The 27228-nt window shown below is 44.8% G+C and overlaps 1 protein-coding gene across 3 annotated transcripts in view; it reads right to left on the reverse strand.

Annotated features, from left to right (window-relative positions):
• CHCHD3 (coiled-coil-helix-coiled-coil-helix domain containing 3) overlaps positions 1–27228 on the reverse strand; it is a 128441-nt gene that overhangs the window by 26166 nt on the left and 75047 nt on the right. For all 3 annotated transcript variants that reach the window (XM_032106757.1, XM_032106758.1, XM_032106759.1), the window contains 2 exons: positions 26427–26510; positions 1541–1611 (listed from right to left, as the gene is read on the reverse strand). In XM_032106757.1, coding sequence (XP_031962648.1) covers positions 1541–1611; positions 26427–26510 — 155 coding nt within the window. The remainder of the gene's footprint in view (positions 1–1540; positions 1612–26426; positions 26511–27228) is intronic.

A 27228-nucleotide genomic window follows, 5' to 3' on the forward strand; every position in this document is an offset into this window, starting at 1 on the left:
TGCATATTTCAGGCACCTTTTGATTTCCTGGTTTTTTCCTTTTGTTGTCTTTGAAGGCAATGGACCAATACTGGATCCACTGATGTAAAAATTACAAATAAATTTTAGGAAATTTGGCTTCAAGTGCAAAAGCAGCACAGCAATTGCAGTACTGCTATTACAGACCAGTCAAATGGATGATTTCAATTTATACCTTTCTAGAAAATTAAGAAAAGACCAAGCTCATCGAGTGTTAGGAATGTGATTCCCTCTCCAAATTCTCCTCAGTAAATATTCCTTGATTTCTGTACCCTTTAAAATGGTTTTCTTCAGTTTCTTCGATGCTCAAGACTGGCCCCTGCTCTATCAATCAGCTCCATTTGTACAGAAAGGAACCCAAAGTATTTGATTTATCTATTTTATTTAGGAAAACATTTATGTATCAGGAGGAAAATCCCAATCCCAAACCCATCTCCCATCTCTGACCACTAAACCCAGCCAGAGCTCTTCAAATCCCAACAAAACCTTGTTTTGGAATAATGCAAGTGAAATGAGGCAATCATTTGATTTAAAAAGCTGAGAATATCCCACTGTAACAGAGGAAGGAGACACCCAGGTGGGAATTTTATCCCAACCTACCTGGATTTCCAGACATGATGGAAAACCCTCCGAATTATGCTTAAATCAGACCTTGATCAATGGTCGTCCTGTCCCTCTTGCTTAAGGGACAGATGAATTTAGTGCTCAGTATACTCTGCACCATTAAACACTACAAAATTTTTTACATATACACCAGAGAATATTCAACAATTCATGCTGTTAAGAGATAAAATGTGTTTTTCTTACACTTTAAAATTTTATTTGTATCATTACCAGCAGCTCAGAGAGGACTTTTCTCTTCCTGCTCATCAAAAATCAAAACAAAACACAAACCAGAAGAAAATCCCTCCACAAATCTAAAAAACTCGTGGCAGAATAATTCATTTTCTGCAGCATTTCTTGGTTAGAGGAGAGAATTGAGGCTGTAAAAAGTTCTGTGTCCTCACTAAAATGATAAATGGAACCTCTTGCCTGAGGGATGGAGCAGCCCAAAGGGAAGAGTCCAAGGCTAAGGGTCACTGTCACTTTGATCCATCAATTACCAGATCTTCACTTCACTCTCTTCAGGACTAATCAAAATTATTTAATTTGACCTTCACTGTTGAGGGCAGAGTGAAATTTCTCATTTAAATCCTTCCCATGGTGCGAGCACGGGATGGATGGGATCGTGATGCAAAGCTGGAATCCCATTTTCGGGGCTCCATCAGAGAGAGGGATCTATTCTTAGACTCTTTCATGCTTCTTATCAACTACAAATTAACAAATGTATACTAAGTGGGCATCCCATTTCTCTGCAGCTTATGGTTCCTATACATTGGCCTCCAAATTCTCCCAAATTCCCTCCTTTTAACAGCCAGAGGGACTGATAGGATCTGTGAGGGAGGAAAGGGGAATTACTGTGCATTTTAATGTGGACAGAACTCATGCAGCTGCCAGGAAAAAACCAGGAGAACAGACTCACTTGAACCGAGCTGAGACTTCATCAGCAGCTTTTTGGTATTGCTCAGTGGTGACTTTGTAGAACTGGGCACTCTGGAAAGAAAACAGAATAAATACAGATTCCAGTTAACAGCATTTACAGGCACGCTAATATCTAGTCAATAAAGCTAATTTGGATTTGTTTCAAAAAACCCTCAAAACCTAACCATAAAACGACAAAGTTTCAGAAATTACTTTTTTTGGGGGGTGGTTTTTTTTTAAGTGCATCCTCTTGATTATGCAAAAGAAATGGCTCCTGGGGAGGAAACCCTAAAGGGACACGGGGTAGGAATCCCATAGTCAGCACAAGGTGCTCCTGGACTCTCTGCAACTCCTTCATTAGAAATTAAAATCAAAATACAGATTCTTTACTCCTTTGCAGTGCCCTGTTTGTGTTCCTCACACACATCTCCTCCCCTGCCTCACAGGTGACACTCGAGCCAAGCTTCAAAGTCACACAATAAATTAACCATGGCTCCACCTTCCCTTTTGCTCCTTGCCTTGAAAATGCCTCTCTAAGGAGCTCCTGGAATATTCCAAACTCCCAGGTTGCTTCAATCAGTTGCTAATTTTAATTTTTAAAGCCAGGCAGCTTCAGAACTGATTTTCATCTCCCTTAAACCCAGGGATAGCTTTGATTTGGTTCTACAAAATCATTCATTTCCAAAGCACAGGTGGGAGATGCTCACCAAGTAACAGAACTTTTCTGTGTGTGAAAACAGCAAGGGCAGTTTCTGGCTGTGGGAAGAAGGGGGAGGATATTCCAGAGGAGCACAAGGATGGCATGAGGTCAGACAGCTCTGGGAGAGGCCTGGAGGGCCGGGAGCGTGTCCAGGGAAGGGAACGGAGCTGGGAAGGGGCTGGAGTGGCTGAGGGAGCTGGAAAGGGGCTCAGGCTGGAGCAAAGGAGGCTCCGGGGGGACCTTGTGGCTCTGCACAAGTCCCTGACAGGAGGGGGCAGCCGGGGGGGTCGGGCTCTGCTGCCAGGGAACAGGGACAGGAGAGAGGGAACGGCCTCAGGCTGGGCCAGGGGAGGGGCAGGCTGGATACTGGGAAGATTTCTTCCCCAAAAGGGCTGTCCAGCCTGGTAGTGGTGGAGTCCCCATTCCTGGAGGGGTTTCAAAGCCGTGTGGATGTGGCACGTGGGGACATGGGGGCAGTGGTGACCTTGGCAGTGCTGGGAATGGTTGGACTCGATGATCTCAAAGGTCTTTTCCAGCCTAAAGAATACTGAGATCCTACAGCCTGAGACAAATCACTGGAATGTTGTTTTGCTTCATGTCTCAATAAGACAGAGGTGGCATTTTTCAGGAGGTTTTTATAGCCTCGGCACAGCTGGACTTCAGCTATAATAACCAAGGCACCTGGCTGCCCAGCTGGAGGGAGAAAGCAAAGTTGAAGCAGCTCAAAACTCCTCTGAAACCGTTTTCCTCTGAATGCTGGTGGAAACAGGGCGTGGAGAGGCAAAAAGGTTCTGCTGGCATTTGCAAGAATTCTCGTGTAGCTTTGAGTCATCGGCATCCCAGGGAGTGATGTTAACATGGCAACAAAATCCTGACAATCCCACACTGGGAGATTGCATCAAAACCAGCTGAATCCTTATTTTAACAACCTGGGACTTTATCCCACGGTTTAGAGTTATTGATGCCTCAATATTGATTTTGCATCTTTCAAATATTTAACATATGTCAGGCTGGGAGAGCTGGGAATGTTCACCCTGGAGAAGGTTCTGGGAGAGCTCAGAGCCCCTTCCAAGCCTAAAGGGGCTCCAGGAGAGCTGCAGAGGGACTGGGGACAAGGCCTGGAGGGACAGGAGCCAGGGAATGGCTTCCTACTGGAAAAGTGAAATTTAGATGAGATATTGGGAAGGAATTCCTTGCTGAGAGGGTGGTGAGGCCCTGGCACAGGTTGCCCAGAGAAGCTGTGGCTGCTCTATCCCTGGAAGGAATTCCTGGCTGGGAGGGTGGGGAGGCCCTGGAATGGAATTCCCAGAGCAGCTGGGGCTGCCCCTGGATCCCTGGAAGTGTCCAAGGCCAGGCTGGACACTGGGGCTTGGAGCAGCCTGGGACAGTGGGAGGTGTCCCTGCCCATGGCAGGGGGTGGACTGGATGGGCTTTAAGGTCCCTTCCAACCCAAACCATTCCATGATTCCATAACAAACATGGATGCCATGATCCAGTCCACGGGAAGCATCATTCCAATTTTAATTTGGGGTAAAACAAAGCAGTTTAGCTTAAGACACTGATGTATGGAAAAGCAAAATGATGGAAACATTTTTAGGAGGAAAAAAGTGGAAAAGCCTGGAAGTGGAGAGATCAGTCTTCCACAAAAGTCCCAGATGACACAGGTCTGTGGTCACTGGGGGAGTAAACATGTCCTGAGGAATATTTATCATCTTATGAGCAGTGCTGGTCTCACTCCTGCAAAAGCACTTCCGGAAATTCCAAAAGAAGCAGCACCAACTACAGAAAAAAGGCAAAGAAAAACATTCTTCCAAGCTCTCTCCTTGTGAATGATAATCCTGAAATGTACCGAAATCAGTGAATAAAATGCCAGCTCCAGACAGGGGTAAAATTGTATTGCAGGGCTCCTATTTTCTCACAAATGATAACAAATTGGGCAAGAGGCACTGCAGGCAAAGGTCAGGCCTGGATCAGCAGGAGCTCAGAGCTCTGCTGCACTCCTCACTGCCAGCCCCACACCTAATCACTCATTTGCACCAAAACCGAGGTTTCCACGCACGGCACCGGCGGTCATTTATTTTTTCATAAATCATCGTTGGCCGGCGTGCAAATGGAAGTGAAATTCTCCTCACACCAGTGACCCCCTGGCATGCAGCAATCCCAGCTGCCCAATGACAGCCAGGCCCAGCTTGTTGGGATGGGATGGGATCGATAGGGCCGGGATGAGCCCGCGACGGGCGGCGGGGCGAGCGTGGCCGGGGCAGGGCTGAGATGATGAATCGCCCTCCATCACCCCCTGTCCCCTCCCAGGCCAACATGGACTAGAATCTTATTTAAGCTGCCATTTATCTTTCTTTGGCCCGGTCAATAAAGATGAACAGAACAGTTGTAAGGATCGATTGCAATTTTTTATCATTTTCAAGCATGAAGGAGCATTTCTGACATAAAAACAATATTGGGGGTGTACTTGTTCTGCTTTTTAATTGCAGTTCAAGTGATCAACTGAGCTGCTATGTATGCCCACAAGTTTCAATCCTACAAGCTATCAAGAAATCATTTGTTATCTTAGATGAAGTGTGCTGTTTGTTGGCTCAGGCCTTCCTTTGAAATTCACTCAGATTCTCTTTTAGAGATAAACTCTCTGTAATCCAGAGATGAAGTTTCATTTTCCCAGTCCTCCCTAATCCTCCAGATAAAAGTGCAGTGGTCATTTCCCTAAATGCAGATTAAAAATGGTGCCGTAGCATCATTTCCTCATCTCCAGATAAAGGCATATATTTATTATCTTCATCCTTGGAAGTGTCCAAGGCCAGGCTGGATGCGGCTTGGAGCACCCTGGGATAGTGGAAGGTGTCCCTGCCATGGCAGGGGTGGAACTGGATGAGTTTAAAGTCCCCTTCCAACCCAAATCCAGTGGTTTTGGCCCAAAGGTAATGAACATATTGCAGTAAAATTGAGTAACAAGTGGTGCCTTTTCCAGAACCACCTCCAGAGTGAACTGAGAGAAACAGAGGCTGAAAGAGAAGTTAAAGAGAATTTCAATTTTCATTGTAAATCCATCCAATTTTCCCTGACACATACACAGAGCCATAGAAAATACAAATAATGCCATAAGTCACGAAGAGCAAAATGAGATCTAACCACGGGTGAAAAGTGTTTTCACCACGTTTGCCACTGAAATAATTTTCCCTGAGTGAAAGTGGGAGCAGCTTTTTAAAGCTGGAGGAATAAGAGGAGAATTATTTCTCTCGACAGCTCTGATTTCAAAGGTCTGTGTAAGAAAATAAATTCCTGGAGCCCCTCACAAGGTCACTGTTTTGTCTGCATGGGGGACCTCAAAGCACGAGTACACGTTTCACTCTGGGCTGAAAATCTTCAGATTTGCAGCCAGGTAAAGTTCTGAGAGATCCTGTGTCATGCAAGCTGATAAAAGATTATCAAAAGAACAAGGAGAACTTGAGATCCCTCATTTAATTTCACCAGAGCTACTTCACCTATATGCACCATTTTATTAAAAATGTGGTGAAGCTGTTCCTGCTGCAGACAGACCACGACTTATTTTGGCACTGAATTCTTGCTTTTAAGCCCCCTGGCTCTTAAAGCCCTGAAGAAATTCATTATGAGAGTAACATTCATGCAATCTATTTAATTTTTTAAATTAAATTTAATAGTTACGTAGTTAAGAGTTGATTTGACAAAGAAAAAAAAGACATTTGACTTGCATACAACAGAGACAAATCTGCCCTTTTGCTTCAAGTTAGTGCTGTGAAAGACAAAAATGAGCCCAGCTTGACTCCAGCTCAGCTCAGCACCTGCTCCACCCACCAAAGGAACGAAGGGCTTGGGCTGTTTGGCACCTTTGAGAATCAGGGGAGAATTTTTAATTTAAAGACTTCTCCTTCCTTCTCATCCTCCCCCACGGAAAGACTCAAAGCATCGGCAGGCAAAGATTATCCTGTTCCCTGAATGGCAAATTGGGAAGTTTTCTGTGCCTCTTTTAAATCCATTTCTGCTGCAGTTAAGCTTCTTTTCTCCCTTAATTGTACTTGTGGCCATTTCATCTCAGTATCTCTAACAAAGCCATTTGTGGGTAATAGGAAGCATTTTGTTTTAATCATCCTGTTGACACAGAGCCTGAGATCTGAATGGCCTCAAGAGAGGAGATTTCCAAAGCCACAATGAAGTTGTTTCACTGATTTTAGTCCAAATTCAAGACTGACCAGGCTGCTCCCAGCCCCAATGTCCAGCCTGGCCTTGGACACTGCCAGGGATCCAGGGGCAGCCCCAGCTGCTCTGGCAATTCCATTCCAGGGCCTCCCCACCCTCCCAGCCAGCAATTCCCAATTCCCAATCTCCCATCCAGCCCTGCCCTCTGGCACTGGGAAGCCATTCCCTGGCTCCTGGCCCTCCATGCCTTGGCCCCAGTCCCTCTGCAGCTCTCCTGGAGCCCCTTTAGGCCCTGCAAGGGGCTCGCAGCTCTCCCTGGAGCCTTCCCTTCTCCAGGTGAGCACCCCCAGCTCTCCCAGCCTGGCTCCAGAGCAGAGGGGCTCCAGCCCTGGAGCAGCTCCGGGGTCTCCTCTGGGCTACAGAGGAAAAGGCAAGATTAGAAGAAATAAACTTAAAAACATCCAGTCATGTTTCATCTTTGAAAGCGCCACCAAGTGAACAAGGACAGGAGGAATTAGGGGAGAAGAAAGAACAAAAAGAGAATAAAACCATCAACTGTTCTGTGCCTACACCCCAGTTCCAAGTCACATTAAATTACAGCTTTATAAATATGACCATTCCGATGGCATTTGCATTCGAATTTAATGCCTCTGTTTGTCTCTGAATTGATTTTAACAAGCTATGGAAAAGCAAGCATTTAACATCAGACAGCTTCCCAAGTAAGGCTGCATCTTCATTCTGCCTCCCAGTGATCTGTGGATGAGGGAATCTCTTCTGAAATGTCAGCAGATCAGGCCTGTGCTTGAATTTTTAGATAAGTTATTTTTTATACAAGTTCTGACTGCTCTCATTTGATCCAGCTGCTCTACTCAGTCCATTGCTGCAGTTTTTATTCCAGAGATGAAACTAAGGATGTCCAAATCCACACTCAGGGATTCTACAGAACACTTAAGACTTCTACTCTTGTTTTAAAATCATATTATGAGCTCCTTCGTAATGAGGGGGCTCACTGCCCTCACTGGGGCTGTCATTAGGACTCACTGGATGGATGAGAAAGTTCTCTGGATCTGTCACAGGGCTGAAAATTGGGTTTTTATGAAATCTATCCAAATGGAGCATCTTTCCTTAAAAAAATGGTTGCTGCCCAAAGCAAACCAGTTTTCCAATCCTTAACTACAGCATAAAAGGTGCCTTTGGAGAAGGACCTAAGAAATCCCTTCCACCACAATTTAGGACAACTCAGGGACTAAAGATGAATGAACAGAGCAGGGGATGAGCTTTTGCAGCAGAGGAGAAATTTTTTTTATGTGCAGTAAGCGGGAGAAGTAGCTGCAAGGCAGGGGGAAGGAATTCAAACTGAAAGAGAAGCCCCACAGAAAAAAAATGCAGCAAAGGAAGCAAGCTGGGATGCTGGACTAAACCTGCAGAGGACACACAGATAAGGGAGTTAAGGCTAAAGCAAATCATCAGGATTTTGGTGGTGCTTGCCTAGAGCTGCCTATTTCAAATTCAAGTGCAATTCCCTCTCTTCTGCCTTTATAAAACCTCATCTGTCCCCTGTGGCCTGGAAGAAGCTGCGTCAGGACCAGGCTGTCCCTCTGACAGAAGAGATGCCTGAACTGTTATGGACTGGAAGGAGGATTTGGGACACCCAAAACCACCCAGTACCTGCTCCTACAGAGAGATAAAACCCCAAAGGTATCCAAATGTGCTGCAAATGCCACAAACCCACCCAAAAAAACCCCTGGAAGGTGTCCCTGCCCATGGCAGGTTGGAATGAGACGGTGTTTAAGGTCCCAAACCAATCTGTGATTCCACGAAACAAACCAATCTGTGATTCCACGACACGTGCTGTGCCTGGCAAACGCCCTGCAGGAAGAAAATTCACTTCCCATCAGTGATTGCTTGATTCCATGATGGGTGCTTGTCAAAGATATTCAGTGTGCAGCATGCGGGGTAAAATACTTAACTCAGTTATCAGCAGAAAATGGGGGGAAAGAGAGTGATTTTTGACCTTTTCTTCTGAATTTCCAACTCTGTTTTTCAGGCACCACTAACTAATGCCTTTAACTGCAACTATTAATGGCTCTGAAGTTTCTCCCCAGCCATGCCTCACTTCACTTTTCTGCCCTGCTAGAACATCGATCTCTAATTTGTTAACACTCAGAGCTGCCAAGGAAAATGAAAACCTTTGTGAAAAGGACAATTCTATTCAAAGTTCTTACAGCTATTCAGCCAAGCAGCTAATCTGCATGTAATTGTAGTCCTGGTGTTAATACAAATGTGCTCAGGCTTAGAGACGCACCTGAAAATGCACAACTGTATTTATGGCCCCTCCTGATGACAAGAAGCCTCATTCAAATCATTCCCATTTACAATTTTCCTTCTCAGCTCAGCCCTGTTTTAAGGTTTTTTTAAAAAAGCCACTATTCTGTGTTTTAAATTATGTTCTCCCTCAGGAACCAATGGGGTTATTTCTCCACAACCTAAAGCAGGCTTTGCCCCCCAAAAGGAACATGGTACATCTTTGAGGCACACGGGAATGGGAATTGCTGCTGCCAGGGGTGATGCCCAGGAAATGTAAGTTGGGAAATCCCTTCTGTTGGTGGCATCAGGTACAAACGGCAGCACAGGAATAAGGATTTTAAATTTCTGCCGTTGGTTGCTTTTATGGAATTAATTCTTAAATACTGGTCCAATGGGCCACTTATGCAAAGCAAAAACCACACCACAGGGAGCTACAGCAGCTCACAGGCAAACCATGATCAGCACGAATCCTAAAATCCTGGAATGGTTTGGGATTGAAGGAACCTTCAAGATTATCCAGTTCCAACCCCGTGCTGTGGGCAGGGACACCTCCCACTACCCAAGGGTCCTATCCAGGAATGGCTGTGACTTCCAGGGATATTCCAGTGTTTTATTCCAAGGTCCAGAGCTGTCCATTCTGCACATTTCATTTCAAAATACAGCAGCAGAAAGTCAGCTCAGCCTAAATCTCCTACTCCCTTCCTGCACAGCTCAGCTCATCCTGCATGAACGACTCCCACAAAGTCCTGAGGTGTTGGAAACTTCAAGGCAAGACAATCTGAGGTCACTCACAGAGCTGTTTTGGCAAAACTTTTAGCAGAGACAGCGCTAAGTCCAGGGAAGTTCTTCCACGGTCTACAGCAGCCATGATTTTAAGAGGAAGTCTCAAACTCTGAGAAAATCTGGGAAAACCCCTTTAACCACCACTTGTTTCCAACTCATTTTGACCAGAGGCAGAGGTCCCATGGAGTGGTCAAACAAGTACCTCCCTCCACGGACAGCAAAGGGACAGGGATCCTAAGAGGCTGTGGTATCTGCAGCCTCGGAGGTCCCCAACAATTCCACAAAGCCCTCACCCATCTGCTCAGCGTCGGTGCTGACGCTGCTCTGAGCAGGTGCCTGGACCTCCCAAGGCCCCTTGCAGTCTTAGCAACTCCATAAATATGGAAATTTGGATCTGCTATCAGGGTGAAAATCTCTTTTGCCTTGTAGATGTGCAATCTGCTCTGCAGCTGGAGGTGAAATTCATCTTGTGGCAGCAGCCCAACAGAAAGAATCACAGATTAGCTCTGTCTTCTTTCAAATCAATGGAAAATAGCTGGGTTTAGCTCTGTTTATTAGATCTCCCCTATCACTGCTGCCTGAGATTGGCTGCCTTGGGCCATAATGACTGCAAGATTACCATTTTTTGAAAAGCACAAATAACACTCACATGCCAGCCCAAGAGATACCACGAATAAAGTTCCTGAAAGAAATTCTAAAATATTCTGTCTCTTTCAATCCAACAGCCCTGGCAACAGTGTCATGGCACAGGCTTGTGCTGCTGTCTCTCTCTCGATGCTTTAAAAAGTTTTGTCTGGTTTTTCCAGCTGATATTTGTGGGAACTTCCCTCAGGAAGCAGTTTGATCAATCCTACCAAATCCTCATTTTGTGGAATTATGAGCTGCAGTACCCAAATAGGATGAGTTCAACATCCAAAACCACTTTAATATTTGCATTTGGTCTGAGCAACAGACTTCTCTGAATGTTGCTGCCACAAATACTCTGAATTTTGGTGTCACCGTCAGGTGGTATTTTGATGATTGGGATTAGCAGGAGAGCAAAGAGGGGGTGAATATGGACAGCAGTTTTTTTACTGTGCCAAGTTCATGATCCAGGTGAAAACAGCCACAAGAAAAGGCAGAAAATCTGATACCAACTGACTGACAGCTGATGCTGCTACAACAAAAGCCAAAATGTAAAAATCTACGTATCAATAACAGGTTTTGGTGATGGTGAAGCAACTGAAGAACTTCAAGGATGGTCTCTGGCAGCTGCTTTGAACACCAGGTGAGAGCAGTGAGGAGGTATCAGCACTGGTACAACAAAAACCACTGAGAATATAAAAAATCCCTGGTGAAAAACAATGTAGGTATTTGTTTGGATGACTGATAAGCACCTGAATCCAAGAAAATCACATTTTACACTCATATTAGGTGGAGAACTCTGCTCATATTTAGTGAAGCAAGAAAGGAAACGAGCTCTGAGCACGTTTAAATCAAAGTAATGGGAGAATTTCTCAGTGCTCTTCCAAGAGTGGATCCCAGCAGACCCATTGTGCTCGGAAGCTGCCTCGTGAAGGAAAAGCAGCCACAACTCAGACAGGTGGGCTCTCCCTAAAAACCTGCTCAGATAAATTCCAAGACCTAAGAAAACGAAAGCATGGCACAGTGGAATTATTAGCACCAAACACATTGATCTGGAAGTTTAAAAAGTCACTGCACTGCTCTTAATAAGGCAAAACCCACAGAATTCCTACGGCTGGATGACACACGAGGCCAAATAATTCAAACAGATTCCTACAAGCATTCTGAATTTGTAACTATGTTCTGTGACCTCTGAAGATGATTCCCACTATTTCCTGGGCTCCTTTTTCCTGCATTCCTCATGCGTTCTGTTTATTCTCACTGCCCATTTCCAGCTCCCTCCTGCAGTGCATTGTTGAAGCCAGAGCTGTTATTCTGCACTTCAGCCATCCCGCAGGTATTTGGGGGATGCTCCCTCCTACAGATGGATTGTTTTCCACTGGAGCCCTTATTTTTCCTTCCCATTCCAAGTGATCCCTTGTGCTGCACACCTCCATTTCTCCAGGCATCCACAGACAGACATTCCACCTTTTCCCTCACTGGCCTGAACAGACTTTCAGTTGTTTTTGTGAATGCATTTTGTGTCACCTACATTGTCCCCCTATCACGGCCATTTATTTTGGTAAAATCTCTGAACTCAACATTTCCCTGCGTAGGGTTAGAAAGGGTCTGCCAATCCCTGTGCCCATCGTGGAATTTGTTTTTTTGGATGGGATTCACCCCTGGAAGTGTCCCAGGCCAGGCTGGACAGGGCTTGGAGCAACCTGGGATAGTGGGAGGTGTCCCTGCCCATGGCAGGGGTGGGACTGGATGGGCACACACAACCACAATCATTTATAATTCTCCTTCATTCCTCACAGCAACAGGTCCAGCTGGATAAATTCCATCTCTGTATCGATTACCCAGCTGTCTGAGAATACATGGAAATACCTGTAAGTTTGGATTTTTGTATTTTACTTTATAAAGTATGGGAGCATTGCGGATGAACTTGATATAATCAATATTTTTTCTCCTCTTTCTCCCTCCAAAGAACCAAAGTGACTCTAAAAAGCTCCCACACCTTTGATCTGGGCAGCTACAGGAAAAACATCCCTTTTGTTACTATAAAATCTGGAATTACCTCATAGGGACAACACTCTCAGGCACAGGGTGGGTTTTTTGGGGTTGTCCTGTGCAGGGCCAGGAATTCCTGCCAGCCGGAGTTTTATTTATGCCACCTGCACCCTGAAATTTTCCAGTTATTCTGTCTTCAAATTCTTAAAGCCTGGGCAAAACACTTCCAGGAAACTCAGTCACATAAAAAGAGGTTAGTGTGTCTGAAAACTTTTAATTGCATCAGCTACTCAAGTAAAAAGACATCAAATGTCCTCTCAAACACTGTCACCAAATCCTTGTTCTGTCAACAACTGGTGAAAGTCCCACTTCGAAAACATCCCACACACTGCACGGTACAAACACACAGAGCATTTTACACTTGATTTTTCCAATATAAAAGCACAGGTCTCGTAAGGATTTTTCAGTTTTTCATTAAGTTCTTTCAATTTTACAAGTACCTGAAATAATCTCTTGTCAGTTCAAGGCAACGATTCAAAGAAAAAAATTCATTGATGTTTTCTGAATTTAAAAGGGTCATTTTCTGCTTTTTAAAAAGCCTTTAAAAAACCCCAATTTCTGCAGATTTGCTAACAAAAGGAAGTCCAACCTCTACTATTATCCAATAACTCATCTCACCTATACACAGCATTATTTTGTTTTGCTCAGTTGAGATCCCACTGAAAAACTCCTGCCTGATCAGTCACAAGAGATTCTCAAATCATCAGCATTCTGCACATTATTTTAAACATATAATTAAAGAAAGTTTCCAAAAAATTAAGTGACAGTAGCAGCAGAAACTCTTAAGAAGGAAGGAGGCTCACAAAAGCTGTTTGAAAGGTGCAATGAATACAGTCTGGGCTGGATTTGTTCCACGGGGCGTGTTTGGCTGGCAAGGAATTATTGGGAAGAGTTAAATAAAAAAATATTGCACCTATTCAGTGGAATTAGAGGGACAAGAGAGAAAATATATCAATGGTTTTTCATATAAACACAGCAAATGGAACAGCTTCAGCTACAGGGAACTGCACCGAGTAAGGACAGACAGAGCTCTGAGCTCTGGCACACAGGGAATGGCATTCCCTGGAAAACAGCTCTGATTTCACACTGGGGCTCTTCTCTTATTCCAAAACATCTTTGATTTTCTTCTTAAAGAATCACAGAATAGTTTGGGTTGGAAGAGACATTTAAGCTCATCTCATTCCACTCCTGCCATGGGCAGGGACACCTCCCACTGTCCCAGGCTGCTCCAAGCACCAATATCCAGCCCAGCCTTGGACACTTCCAGGGATCCAGGGGCAGCCCCAGCTGCTCTGGGAATTCCAGCCCAGCCAGGAATTCCTTCCCAAGATCCCACCCCAATCTCCCCTTTCCCAGTGGGAAGCCATTCCCTGGCTCCTGTCCCTCCATGCCTTGGCCCCAGTCCCTCTGCAGCTCTCCTGGAGCCCCTTCAGGCCCTGCAAGGGGCTCTCAGCTCTCCCAGGATCCTTCCCTTCTCCAGGGGAACGTTCCCAGCTCTCCCAGCCTGGCTCCAGAGCAGAGGGGCTCCATCCCTGGGAGCAGCTCCGGGGCCTCTCTGGACTCTCTCCAGCAGCTCCAGGTCCTGCTGCTGTTGGCTCCAGGGCTGGGGCAGCTCTGCAGGTGGGCTCTCACCTGAGAGGGGCACAGGGGCAGAATTCCCTCCCCTCTTACTCTTTACAGAACAACCCAGAGCTTCCAAAAAGCATTTTTTGGTGTGTTGTGCTCCCTTCCAGCGTCACCTGCTGAATGCAAAGCTCTCGAAACTGAAACCCAGCAGGAGATGGGAATGAGAAAAGGAGGAAAAATCTCCATATTACTGTTGTAATCCCAAAAAGCCACACACACATCCAGCCCCTAACGCTGCTGCAAATCCCACCAACTAGGGTTTGCTGAAAACTGATGCATGAGATATTTCAGTACCACCTACAACAGTCCCTAATATTCAGTTTTGTAACCTGCATTCTGCTGTTTCACTGCACTGCACGGCAAATCCACGTGAAATGGGAGCTGCCCAATACGAAAAACAACAATTCCCCATCTTAAAAGTTGGAATCTGATCCAAAAAGGGAAGTAGGATGCAAACATGTTAGACAAGGAATGCCAGAAATGAGTAAATAGTCATTCAAAATGAATGCTCTCACACATTGCTGAATAAAAATGGTGGAAGGAAACGACTGCACGTTTTAACCCATGTCTCAGGATAATGAATTGTGTGCTGCCTCCTTCTAGAGAATTTATCAGGGAATTCACTCAATATCTGGATGATTCCACTGCTTTCCTCTTGCCTGGAGAAAGTGAGGCAGTGAAAAAATGGTGAATTTCCCAAGAGATGAAACAGAAGTAGTTCCAGTGAGGCCCTGGAATGGAATTCCCAGAGCAGCTGTGGCTGTCCCTGGATCCCTGGGAGTGTCCAAAGCCAGGCTGGACATTGGGGCTTGGAGCATCCTGGGACAGTGGGAGGTGCCCCTGGGATTGGTACTGGATGGGCTTTGAGGTCTTTTCCAACCCAAACCATTCTGATTCCATGATTCTCTGAACTCCTGAAATCCACAAGAAGCTTGGCATGAACAGACATCGGAGCTGGCACGGAACAGAAATTATCTGCAGTGCTTTTAAAAACACATATGGCATCAAAAAACACCAGAAAATATTCTGTATTATTGTCGCAGCCTATGAGAAACAGGGAATATCTTCTTTGGGCTTTAAGTTGAATGTATCAATTTATATAGAGAATAATTTTTATTGCAGGAAAAAAATCTGTGAACTGGATTAAAGTGGTACCGGATATGAAAAACAGTCTTACCTTATTAAGGTAAGACATTTAAACAATTCTAATTCTCTTCTGAGAATCAGGAAAATGTTTGAACTCCTCTGCTGTGGTTCATTTGGATTTGTTTCCTAATTAGCACAGATCTGCTTTGGTATTTTCCTGAGCATAAATTTCCTGAGTGATTATGGCCTACAAAGGGTTAAATTCCCTGACATGCAGGGAAAAAATAAAGATTTCTAAAGTGGCAGGAGAGTATCTCCTGGTTTCAAACACATGATTTTCCTCCCCTGTTTCAAAGGGAAAGGCCTTTTGAGGCACAGCAATATGCATGTGAATAGATCTGCATTGAAAAGTCCCAGCTCTCAGGTAGGAAAATGCTTTCTGCTTCCAAAGGAGTGAGGTGGGGGAACTTTCATTCCTCCCCGACACGCTGAAGGGGCTCAACATGCCACCAGCAGCAGCATTTCTATCCCCAGTCCCACCTCTGAGGGTTCATCCACTTCTGCTGTGTCAAAATCCTACTTAAAACCAAGAGCAACAACGAGCTCAGCCCAGCAGAGCTGGGTCTAGTTCATACCAAGCTGGTGGCAGACACAGAACCCACAAACAGGGTGGAAAACAGACCACATAAAAAAGAGAAGAAACTTCCACCCTGGAAGGATTAGTGTGAAAATGACACGTTATTTTTCTAGGAGGATCTCACAAATACAGAAACTCGATGCCACCTCTTCTCTCCTGATTCACAGGGGGTCAGGGATTTTAAAGGAAACTTGCAGTGCTCAAGACCAATTGGTTTTGCTCTTTAAAGCAAAAATTTGGCTGCAACGAAGTTGTCACCAGGCTCTTCACAAAGTCCACTACTCTGATTTTCTCTCACCTCTCCTATTTTCTCCCGTTTTCTTCCTACAACTCCCTCTGGTCATCTTCAATTAGACTTCCTTCTCTCCGTTTGAAATTTACTGGTTTAGTTTTGGGGGAGTTTGTCACAGAGCACAGAAAAATACAGAATTTTGCCTTTCTGTACTGAATTCTAAATGCAGAAGAAAAACCTTTACTTAAACTTTCATTCCTGTGGCAAAGCCTGGCCAAAGCTGGATCTGTGCCACAAGTAATGTCAGAAAAAGCTGGTACAGCTCTCTTCTCTCTGCAGTGGGGTCGCATCCCAGGATTTCGGTCCAGCTCCCACTGTGGCCAGACTCTCCCTGATTTTAAGGATGTTGCCACTGGACACAGCTGCTCCTGGGCAGGGCTTGACCTCCCGCACATGAAAAGCACAATAAAATGAGGTGAAGAAATGCTACACCCAGAGCAGGGCGTGGTGCAGAGCCCAGATTTCCTCAGGTATTGTGGGAGCTGGTTTGCTTTACACAAAGCTTTCCCCAAACCCAGCATCCTCTGTGCTTACACTACAGAAACAACAATTAAATCCACTGTCTTCTTGTTTCCTGTAACACAAAGGTGAACCAGCAAAACTCATACGGAAAAAGCCGGGTCTAAATCACAGCTTATTGCTCATAAACCTGAATCAACTTCCCAAAAATCCATCGCTGCCAGATGTCAGTGGTCCATCTCTGGCTGCAGAGATCCCTCTCTCCCACTGAAGGCCAAGTTATTAATAAATTGTTTTTCAACTTAGGCTGGATTGATCATTTATTTTCAAAATTCCTTTTCCCATCATTTATTCATTACACGCCTCCTCCTGATGTAAGAGGACATTTATTGCCTTCTGCATTTATTGTGCTGGCAAACAGAGCCATTCAGCAGCACTTCCTGGGGATTCTCTAATTTATCTATCAGTTATGGCTCTGGACTATTTTTAGGGGCAGGAAGAATTAAAATATCACTCAGAGTGACAGCAGTGAAAATGAAGGCAGCGAGTCCTCGGGAAGATTATTCCTGTGATTCCATGATTGCAGCCATTGGGTTTACAGGATCATTTACCAAAAAAAAAAAAAAAAAAAGGCATCATTTCTCATAAACATCGCTGCTTTCTAATGAGAATAATTACTCGTTAATGCTGAGGCAAAAAGGGTCTGTTTTCCTCTAATCATAAAATCATTTAGGTTGGAAAAGCCCTGAGATCATCGAGTCTAACCATTCCCCAGCACTGCCAAGGCCACCACTGCTCCCATGTCCCCAAGAGCCACATCCACAGGGATTTGAAACCCCTCCAGGAATGGGGACTCCACCACTACCAGGCTGGACAGCCCTTTTGGGGAAGAAATTTTCCCAGTATCCAGCCTGCCCCTCCCCTGGCCCAGCCTGAGGCCGTTCCCTCTCCTCCTGTCCCTGTTCCCTGCCAGCAGAGCCCGACCCCCCCGGCTGCCCCCTCCTGTCAGGGACTTGTGCAGAGCCACAAGGTCCCCCCTGAGCCTCCTTTGCTCCAGGCTGAGCCCCTTTCCCAGCTCCCTCAGCCACTCCAGCCCCTTCCCAGCTCCGTTCCCTTCTCTGGACACGCTCCAGCCCCTCAGCGTCCTCCTCCTGAGGGGCCCCGGGCTGCCCCAGGATTTGAGGTCCCTCAGCAGGGCAAGCACAGGAGAATGGTCACTTCAATTTAGAGTTGTAATAATTTCTGATCCTGTTACCTCAACAAAGAAATCCTGCAAAGCACCTCCCTGAAGGTTCCTTTAATACAGAGTTAACTTAGCTCAGTATTTGTTCCCAAACTTCAACCTGTGCTGGGGAGATGGTGGGAGGAGGGAACAGACCCGGGTGAAGCGAAAGCTGCTTATTCATTAACTCCCCATATGTTGAAACATTTTGCCATATCCTATGCAAAGCGATAAACACAGCTTTGAACATTCAAATGACAAATTCCTTCAGTTTGTTCCTTTTTGCCTATTTAAAACATTTTCCTCTCGCGACAGTTTTTTCTTTTGCTCGGTAAGATGGGGAAGGGGAAAAGAGCAGATGAAGCAACACCCAAAAAACCCCATGGTCACCAAGGGGGGCTGAGGCAATGCTGGAATGTTGGATTCAAAAAGTGAGTGGTGCTGGATAAACTTGGCCTCACTGAGATTCCACTGTCCCAGGCTGCTCCAAGCCCCAATGTCCAGCCTGGCCTCGGACACTCCCAGGGATCCAGGGGCAGCCACAGCTGCTCTGGGAATTCCAGCCCACCCAGCCAGCAATTCCCAATTCCCAATCTCCCATCCAGCCCTGCCCTCTGGCACTGGGAAGCCATTCCCTGGCTCCTGGCCCTCCATGCCTTGGCCCCAGTCCCTCTGCAGCTCTCCTGGAGCCCCTTTAGGCCCTGCAAGGGGCTCGCAGCTCTCCCTGGATCCTTCCCTTCTCCAGTCTGGGCATTCCCAGATGGTTTGGAGCACCCTGGGATAGTGGAAGGTGTCCCTGCCCGTGGCAGGGGGTGGAGCTGGATGAGCTTTAAGGTCCCTTCCAACCCAAATTATTCGGTGATTCTATAAACACATCCCAGCTCCAGGGCTCTGAATTGTCAGTTTCCATCCAGATACCATCACCCCTCAGACTTGTGCTAATTCTTCCAAAACAAAAACACGGTATTAAGTCATCTTTTTCCCCAAACTAAAACTACAAAAAAATCAAGAGTCTTCCTAAACCCTTGTTTGTTGAAGAAATAAAAAAGACTGCAACAACCTGTATGAAATTGTGGTTACACATTAAAAGTTATCAGGTGTTTTAGTGCACAGTAGGAAGAAATCCTGGAATATTGGTTATCAAGGGTTTTTTTGTTCTCTATAAAGACACACATACATAATGGAAAAATAATCTATAAACAAACATTTAGAGAAACATCAATACCTGCTATTCAGCGTGGAACAACTCCTCATTTTGTTATTAAGCAACATTTCAGCCTTGCTATTGATTGGCTATGTGATAGTGAAAAATGAGACTGAACCAGGTATTTTTCATGGTGAACATGAAACTGCATTTTTGGTGCGCTTCGGGGAAAAACACATGGCTGAGGTGTGTGTTTAATAATAAACATCTTAGCTACTTAGTCAGAAATGGTAAATAAAAGATTATGAGGAGGAAAAAAAAATGAAATCAAGGCTGAGACCCAATTGTTCAGAACAATGATTGTGGCTGAGCAAGATACGGAGGCAGAGCATTAAATTCAACACTCCAGCCCGGGCTGTCAATCAGGTGGAGGTTTCAGATATTGTAATTGGTAGCAAGTTTCCTAATCTCAACCTGCCAGGCAAGAAGCAATTCAACAAAAGCTCTGTCCCCTAAACAGAACGAAATCTGAAAAGAGAAATTTGCTAATATTGGCAAGATCACAGGGTGTGTTGACAGCTTTATTATGCTAAACTGACATAAACATTACACTCTGGTCAGTGCTAAAAAGGGTGGTTTTTCAGGAGCAATGTGGAAATACAAAGCACTGGGAAAGTCTGATGAACTCCTACTTTTATCTCCCTGGTGCAGCACATGAGCTGAGACATTGAAAAGTCTCTTGGCCCAAGTACAAAATGAGAAATTAATATATCTTGATTTTCTCCTCAGCTCTCCCACCGCAGCGATTTGGGAGAGCTGCAAGAAGTCAGTGTGGCAGCTGAATACCCATTTAAAAAGGAAAAGGCCCCACTAACTTCACAGAAATAACACAATTCATTAACAATGAGATGATATGACAGCCTGTGGAATTCATCAGATGGAAGCTGTAATATATTTTATTGCTTCTATTAGAAAAGGGTTTGGAAATGGAGTTAAAGTATTGACTCTGTGTGTGCGTGTGCATATATACATTTATTTATTTGATACAGAAATAGAGCCAGCCAAACAGAAACAGGACACAAACACTGAGAGTATCTCAAAAATAGGAGCAGAGTGGGAATGATGGAATTATTTTCTTTCAAACCACGGATATTTAGGGAATACTGGACTAATTCCATGCCTCCATGGGAACAAGGACACCAGGTTTGTTGAGCTGTCCCTCCCTCTCCCCTAAGTGCTCATCAGCCAAAATAACTTCCTCCTTTGCTGGATCCAGCCTCAAGTCTCCAAACATGCACCTACATCCCTGCAAGTTGGCTTAGGAATGTGTGAAGGAATGCACACAAATGTGGGGAGAGTAAACATGTTTGCTCTGGCAAATACAGACTCCTAAACACGAGAGGTGAGAGCAGAATCATCCTCTGCTTGTGGAATTCTTGCTGCTACAGCCACGTGCGATGATGAAGAGTAAACAGACTGATAACTGAACACAAATAGAAACAAAAAAAAGCCTTTAAACTGCTAAATTACCTCGTAGGGAATGAAAATGTTTGTGGTTATTATCCTGCTTTGTACCTGTCCTTCCTCTGTTATCTACATCTTGCAAACTCCAGTGTAGGAAAAGTCCTGCAAACAGCTTCTGCTTATTGAGTTGTTGAGATCTGAAAAGGTAAACAAGGTTCTGAAGCATCTGAACAAATGTGGGGCTGGCATTGTTGGCACCTGAGCACTTCTGTCTCCACAAAAAAAAGCCAATTCCTGGCTGGGAAGCTGCGGATCAGCTCCTCAGCTCAGCGCTGGGGCTATCACTGCAGAGCATGTCGGGCCATCCTAAGCCCTGAATAGAAAAAGGAAGAGATCATTAAGTTATAATTTCCCCACACAATTGGTATAAGCATTTCCTACCAACAGGATTAGGATGAATACAAGATCCCAGAATAAAGCTGCTCAGCAGTGAGGATGGCAGTTTAGTGTCTAGTAAATTTGATTTCTCTGAAAATCCTGACACATCATAATAGCAAAATCCTATTTACTGTAGCAAGCAGGATGGATAATACCATTTAACACCTGGTATAGAATGTGCCATCAGCTCAGAGCTTTGTGCTCTGTGTGCTCATCTTACCTTAAGGTTAATGCTCCTTGACAGCCTCCATGGAAAGCAGAATCCCCAAATTAAGCGCCAAGCTTGGGATTTGCAAATCCTTCCTCAACGTTTAAGTCAGGGAAAAAAACGGATGCAGAGAAGTGGATCAACATTTCCTGAACTTAATGTCTGTATTCCCAGGCTGGGATCTGGCACTGAGCCCTGTGTGGAGCAGGAATGTCCCTACACCAAGGCCACCACAGCTCCAAGGCCATGTGGGGACTGTGGAATGGGCAAAGAACTGTCAGGGAGGTGACTTGTAGGCTGTTAAATCTGTAGTGAATCCAACGTAATACTGAAACCTCCGAATTCCTACAGAACGGCAGAATCATGGAATTGTTTAGGTTGGAAAAGCCCTTTGAGATCATCAAGGCCACCAGCGAGCCATGTCCCCAAGTGCCATATCTTCAAGTTGTTTAAATGCCTCCAGGGATGGGGACTCCACCTCTGCTAGGGCTTGACAGCCCTTTTCATAATGAAATTTTCCTGATATCCAAACCTCCCCTGGCCCAGCCTGAGGCCGTTCCCTCTCTCCTGTCCCTGTTCCCTGGCAGCAGAGCCCGACCCCCCCGGCTGCCCCCTCCTGTCAGGGACTTGTGCAGAGCCACAAGGTCCCCCCGGAGCCTCCTTTGCTCCAGGCTGAGCCCCCTTCCCAGCTCCCTCAGATTTGTGCTCCAGGATAATCCCATTACCCCACCCCACAACCACATTCATCTACAAACTGCTCAACACTAAAGTATTTCTAGGAAACTCAGGAGCACAGGAACTTGGCTCCAGTGGAAAGTATTAAGATTAATATGGGGATCCATATCTTGCTCATTCACACTGATAAACTAAGTAGTTGTGTCGTACAGCAGGGTATTAAAATTAATTTCCTTCTGCTCCCATGACTTGGGGCAGGATTCTCCTAATGATGCATATTAGCATTAGGAAGCAGTGCAACATGAAAATAGCTGGGTTTGCTGGAGGAAATTGGAACTGGGGAGTCCCATCAGTCTCAGAGACAGAGCAGGAGCACAGGCAGTTCACTGAGTGTCTGTGTGATGCCAGAACTACAGCGAGAAGCAAGAGAGGGTCATGCTTTCCTTCATAAAAAATGTTGTAAAGCAAAAGCAACAGGGGTGAGGGAAAACTGGGATGTCACCTGCTCTGCATGAAAATTGTGTGCAAGTGTTGATGGAGACTGGGACCTGCACAGCAAAGGGACACCAGAGATGCAGAGATGGTTATGAATAAAGGCTACAGACACTGAGGCACTGAAACCAGTCAAAAATACTGCACCTCTTCACTGGAACTAGAGGGACAATACAGTGAAGATATCAACAGTTTTTCCTATAAACACCAGAAATGGAACAGCTTCAACTACAGGGAACTGCACCGAGTAAGGACAGACAGATCATGTGGCACACAGGGAATGGCATTCCTTGAGAAAGGGCTCGGATTTCACACTGGGGCTCTTCTCTTACTCCAAAGCATCTTTGATCTTCTCCTTAGAGAGTCACAGAATGGTCTGGGTTAGAAAAGACCTTCAGGATCACCCAGTTCCACCCCTTGCCATGGGCAGGGACACCTCCCACTGTCCCAGGCTGCTCCAAGCCCCAATGTCCATCCCAGCCTTGGACACTGCCAGGGATCCAGGGGCAGCCCCAGCTGCTCTGGGAATTCCAGCCCAGCCCCTCCCAGCCAGCAATTCCCAATTCCCAATCTCCCATCCAGCCCTGCCCTCTGGCACTGGGAAGCCATTCCCTGGCTCCTGTCCCTCCATGCCTTGGCCCCAGTCCCTCTGCAGCTCTCCTGGAGCCCCTTTAGGCCCTGCAAGGGGCTCTCAGCTCTCCCTGGATCCTTCCCTTCTCCAGGGGAACATTCCCAGCTCTCCCAGCCTGGCTCCAGAGCAGAGGGGCTCCATCCCTGGAAGCAGCTCCATGGATTCCTCTGGACTCTCTCCAGCAGCTCCACGTCCTCCTGATGTTGTTCCCAGGGCTGGATCCAGCTCTGCAGGTGGGGTCTCACCTGAGAGGGGCACAGGGGCAGAATCCCCCCCTTCCCCTGCTGCCCACGGGGGATTCTGGCTCTCAGTGCCCATGGCCAGGGCAGGTCCAGCTCTCACCCACCAACACCCCCAAGTCCTTCTCCCAGGGCTCCATTCTCCCCCCAGCCTGGATTTGTGCTTGGATTGCCCTGACCCTTGTGCAGGACCTTTCACTTGCAAGTAAATAATTAACACAGTGTGGGGCAGACACCGCTCAGTGACTCCAGCACTGCTTTATCTCTGGGTTTTGCTGTAGTCAAGAACCACCTTCAGCCCATAGGTGGACGATGAAAAACAGTGACAAATCTCCCTCCAAGCTTCACGTGTGAACACTTAAATCACAGCTGCACATCCCAGTCAGACCCAGAGCACGGGAAGGTTGTTCTTTAACTCCTTTGTTAAACTCTCTGCTATTGCTCTGCTGCTGTGGAGCATGTAATAACTAATAGCTTATGTGCTATCTTTGACCTAGAAACACTGGCAGCTGTTAGGGGAATTGCTGGGTTTTGGGGAAGTATCAAAAGGTTTTTAGCACATAAACCAAATTTATGAGCAGTTATTCCCCTGGAGAATAGAATTGTTTATGTTTTACTATCGCAGCTGTCACTAGTGCACAGTTATTTTGTCCTGTATTAATACCCTGTAAAGGTTGAGCATCTTCCCTCAGTCACTGAAATATTTTCAATTGACAGACTTCATCTGGCACTGAATATGGATAATTTTCTCCATAAGGAGCACGCTGTGCTGACACTAATCTGTTCTGTTGTCATCTCCCTTTATTATCAACGTCTGCATTGTTTTTTCGGCAGCATTGAAGAACACAAATACGAAGCTTCTAATTGAAAAGGCTAAGTAATCAAAAAGCCAATTAATCATCGAGATGAGTTCTGACACTCATGATGCAACAGCCAGAAATACCACATAGGCACAACTGAAGTGTTTTTAAAGTGTGCTTATTTGATGTGGGAATGATCTGAGATTGTAATTAGCATTCTTTGTCACAGGTGACAGACTCGGATTGAACATTTCTTCATCCTGACATTAATTCTCCAAGCTCCTCTTGCTCCCACCCCACCTCCTGTTCCAAACTTCCCTCTGCTGAGCAGCCCATGCTCTGTCTCTGTGCACCTTCCACTGAAATCAGGACAAGTTTAGGAACAACCAACCAGCCTCTTTTCATGCTCTGTCATTTCCAGACCTTTTTTTTTTTTTTTTAAAGCTCTATTTCCATCTCAATTTTCAAAATTCCCAGCACAGAAGCTCACAGGTGACCCCAGTGAGGGTTGCAGGGCCTGGCCTCGGGGAAGGTGGGATTGCAGGAGCTGTGACTCCTCTGCTTGTCCAGGTTTTCAGTCTGCAACCTCCACCTCTCTGAAGAAATTCCAAGTCAGATCTGGAACGCAGAGCTCGCTCCTCTCAGAGCTGGAACAGCACTTTTTTGTGTAGGAGAGAGATGAAAATGTACCTTGATGACAAACTGGGTGACAGCTTGGAAAAGCAGAGGGGCTTTGCCTCACAAATAAAGAGTCAGAATGAAAAGACAAGGCTTGGTATCACAGAAACTCCACTCTGAAGACAGAGCAAACATCACCCATGGAATAAAACAAGGAATTCAGAATCACTCTGCTGTAATCCTCGAGATTTCCAAGCCAAGCAGAGAAACCAAGAGACGGCAGAACTTTCCTATTTCACATCCCCTGGGGGTGACAGTCTGGCAGAGCTCAAATAAAGTTGTTTAAAGTTCATTATCTCCTTTGCACACCACAAGGATTGATTTATACACACGATTCCACATTGGAAGTCTTCACTTAACAGGAGCAAGTGAAGCCAGTGCATCAGTGACCCATTCGAATGTGAAAATAAGAAAAACATCTAAAAAGATGTAAAAGGTAAAAAAAAGGTGAAAGAAAAAGCTGTCCAAGATCCATGGTTTATCAGACATCCTGTGCCATGAATTATTCCACACTAAGAGCACAGCTACAATCACTCCAAAAGAAGCCAGGATGGGTAAGATCCCACTGAAGCTTTTTCCTCCAACACCAGCCAGTTACTGGAGAAAAAGGAAAGTATTGTGTGGATTTTTTTTTGGTGAAGGATCTTAATTTTGAGCTGTTTAAATTGATGCCATGATGATTTTTTGCCTTTTCTTTTATACCTCTTTTATATACCTTTTTACAGCTTTTGTATTCTTAGTGGTTTTTAGCCTACATTCTTAGACTTATTTTGTTAAGTAGGAGACTGAACATTTTAGAAACCCCAGACCCCAAGGTCCTCTCCAGAACACATTCTGTAAACTGAGATAGAGCCATCCAGGGGAAGGCTCCTTGGTGGGGGGGGGGCTCATTCAAGCCTCTCATTGGGGAATTTTTGATAGATATGTTAATTAGTAAGACCTATAATGATATACCAGATCTTTTGGGTGTGCATTGTGGTGGGCATTGAGGTGCATTCCACCTGGACGTGGTGCACCTAAGGATCCTTAAAATAAATACCAAGGTAAAATCCCTTTTTTCCTTCTAACTGTGCTTGATTCTTGATTTTAAGACCAGGAAAAGGCATCAAAACAATGAACCAATTTAGAATCATTAAACGAATTTCCCCTCATCCTTTCAAACTCTGTTTCATTGCCAAGAACATGGGACTTCATTAACGTCATCTTCAAAAAGGGAGGACAAAACACCGAGATGGTATCGGATATCCTCTCAATTTAAAATATTCATTAAGACCAATTATACATGCTGATAATTCATGCAACATGTTCTACCTCCTAATCCATAAAAACAAGGGGTTTTCTTCTAGCCTGCGAAGCTGCATAAATGAGTATGTACCTTGTTAATAATTTTCACAACCAACTAACACAAAAACCTCCAAATTAGTCACCAATATTTAAGCTCAGGAAGAAGGGAGAGAGGTAAAGGAGGCAAATGTATTCAGGCTGGAGGTTACAACCAACCTGGGAGGCAGAAAACGATGCCAGCAGTAATTATTTGAAATTAACATCCTATGAAATAATACCCTATAAAGGACAGGAATGTTAACAGCAATATGTTAAGCCACTGTAAGCAAGTCCCACAGCTTCCCAAGCTGCTCTCTGCAGTTTAATTTCAAGTCTGTGATGAGATAAAGACACAGCAGTGCTTTTTAAACACGGTATAAACTCGGAATTAAAATTAAACTCTCCATGTACTGATGGAGGAATCACTAATTCCACCCACTGAAAGCAGAAATTCACTATGTCTCTTCACACATCACTTTTTTTGTTGTTATTTTAATTTAAATTATTTTTACTTGGTGGCATTTATTCACTTCCACTGGCTCTTCATCAGCATTGGTAAAAAATTACCTCATTACTTCATTTTTCTGTCTGTAATTACCGTGACAGATGAAATCCTACAGCGAATGCAAGAACTTTGTTAGTAAAGAAAACAATATTCTCACCACCAAACCTTCCACCTTGTCAATATTAAGCCAGAAACAGCAGCAGCAATTCAAAAATAACCCCTCTGGCCTGAATTTTCATCTTTTTTCTCCTTTAAAAAGTCATCTTGGAAATATAACCAGGAGCAGAAATGAGCAGAAAACTCTTCATGAAAAGGGGAAAAAAAAAATGTTTTACCCTCTCTTCCAGCCGAGCCAGCTGCTCTTTGTAGTAGGCATCGTGTTTCTTCAGCTCCCTGTCCTTCTCTTCCAGCTGCCTGGCCTAAAAAAAAGAAACAGGGTAATAAAAATGTTGGATCATGAATACTGTCCACAGTCCTGGGTTTTTTCCTCCCCTCCTCAAGAGTTCTGCCCGAGTTTGTCCAAATGGATTTGGAAATGGCACCAAAATGGACCAAGCTGGGATTTATTTTTATTTTTTTTAATTTGAATTAACTTGGAAAATCACTTCCAAACTTAGGACAACCTAATTCTGAACAGATGGAAACTTGGGAAGAACAAAATCCTTTTATATATTTGCTAAAAAAGTGCATCTAAAACTCTGCTGGTCTTTAACCAGAAATCACTCCTCTAGAAACTCCCAGATTGGCTGAAGTACCCACTAAGTTGAAAAACTTGACCACAGGATCACTCCCATGTCCAATGATCTAAAAAAATACAGAATAATTTAAAATATTTATCTTTTCAATCCCAGCATGACTTGAGTGTTCATTTAAGAGACACTGCTCCCAGCAAATTGATGTTTTTGGCTTTTCATCTGCAGTATTTCCCAATTTCCAGGATTAAGGGGACTCATTAAAAATTAGAAAATCCATTTCAAAAGCACACATGCACAGAGGAATTTATTAAAAATATATAAAGCTGTAAGTCCTGCAGTATAAATACCAGACAAGAGATTTTTAACAAGCTGTGAAGGGTTTAACACCTAAATTATCAATGCAAATACTTTCCAGGTTCATCATTTTTTAATAAAATATCTT

Source organism: Corvus moneduloides, chromosome 4, assembly GCF_009650955.1.
Source record: "Corvus moneduloides isolate bCorMon1 chromosome 4, bCorMon1.pri, whole genome shotgun sequence".
NCBI classification, from domain to species: domain Eukaryota; kingdom Metazoa; phylum Chordata; class Aves; order Passeriformes; family Corvidae; genus Corvus; species Corvus moneduloides.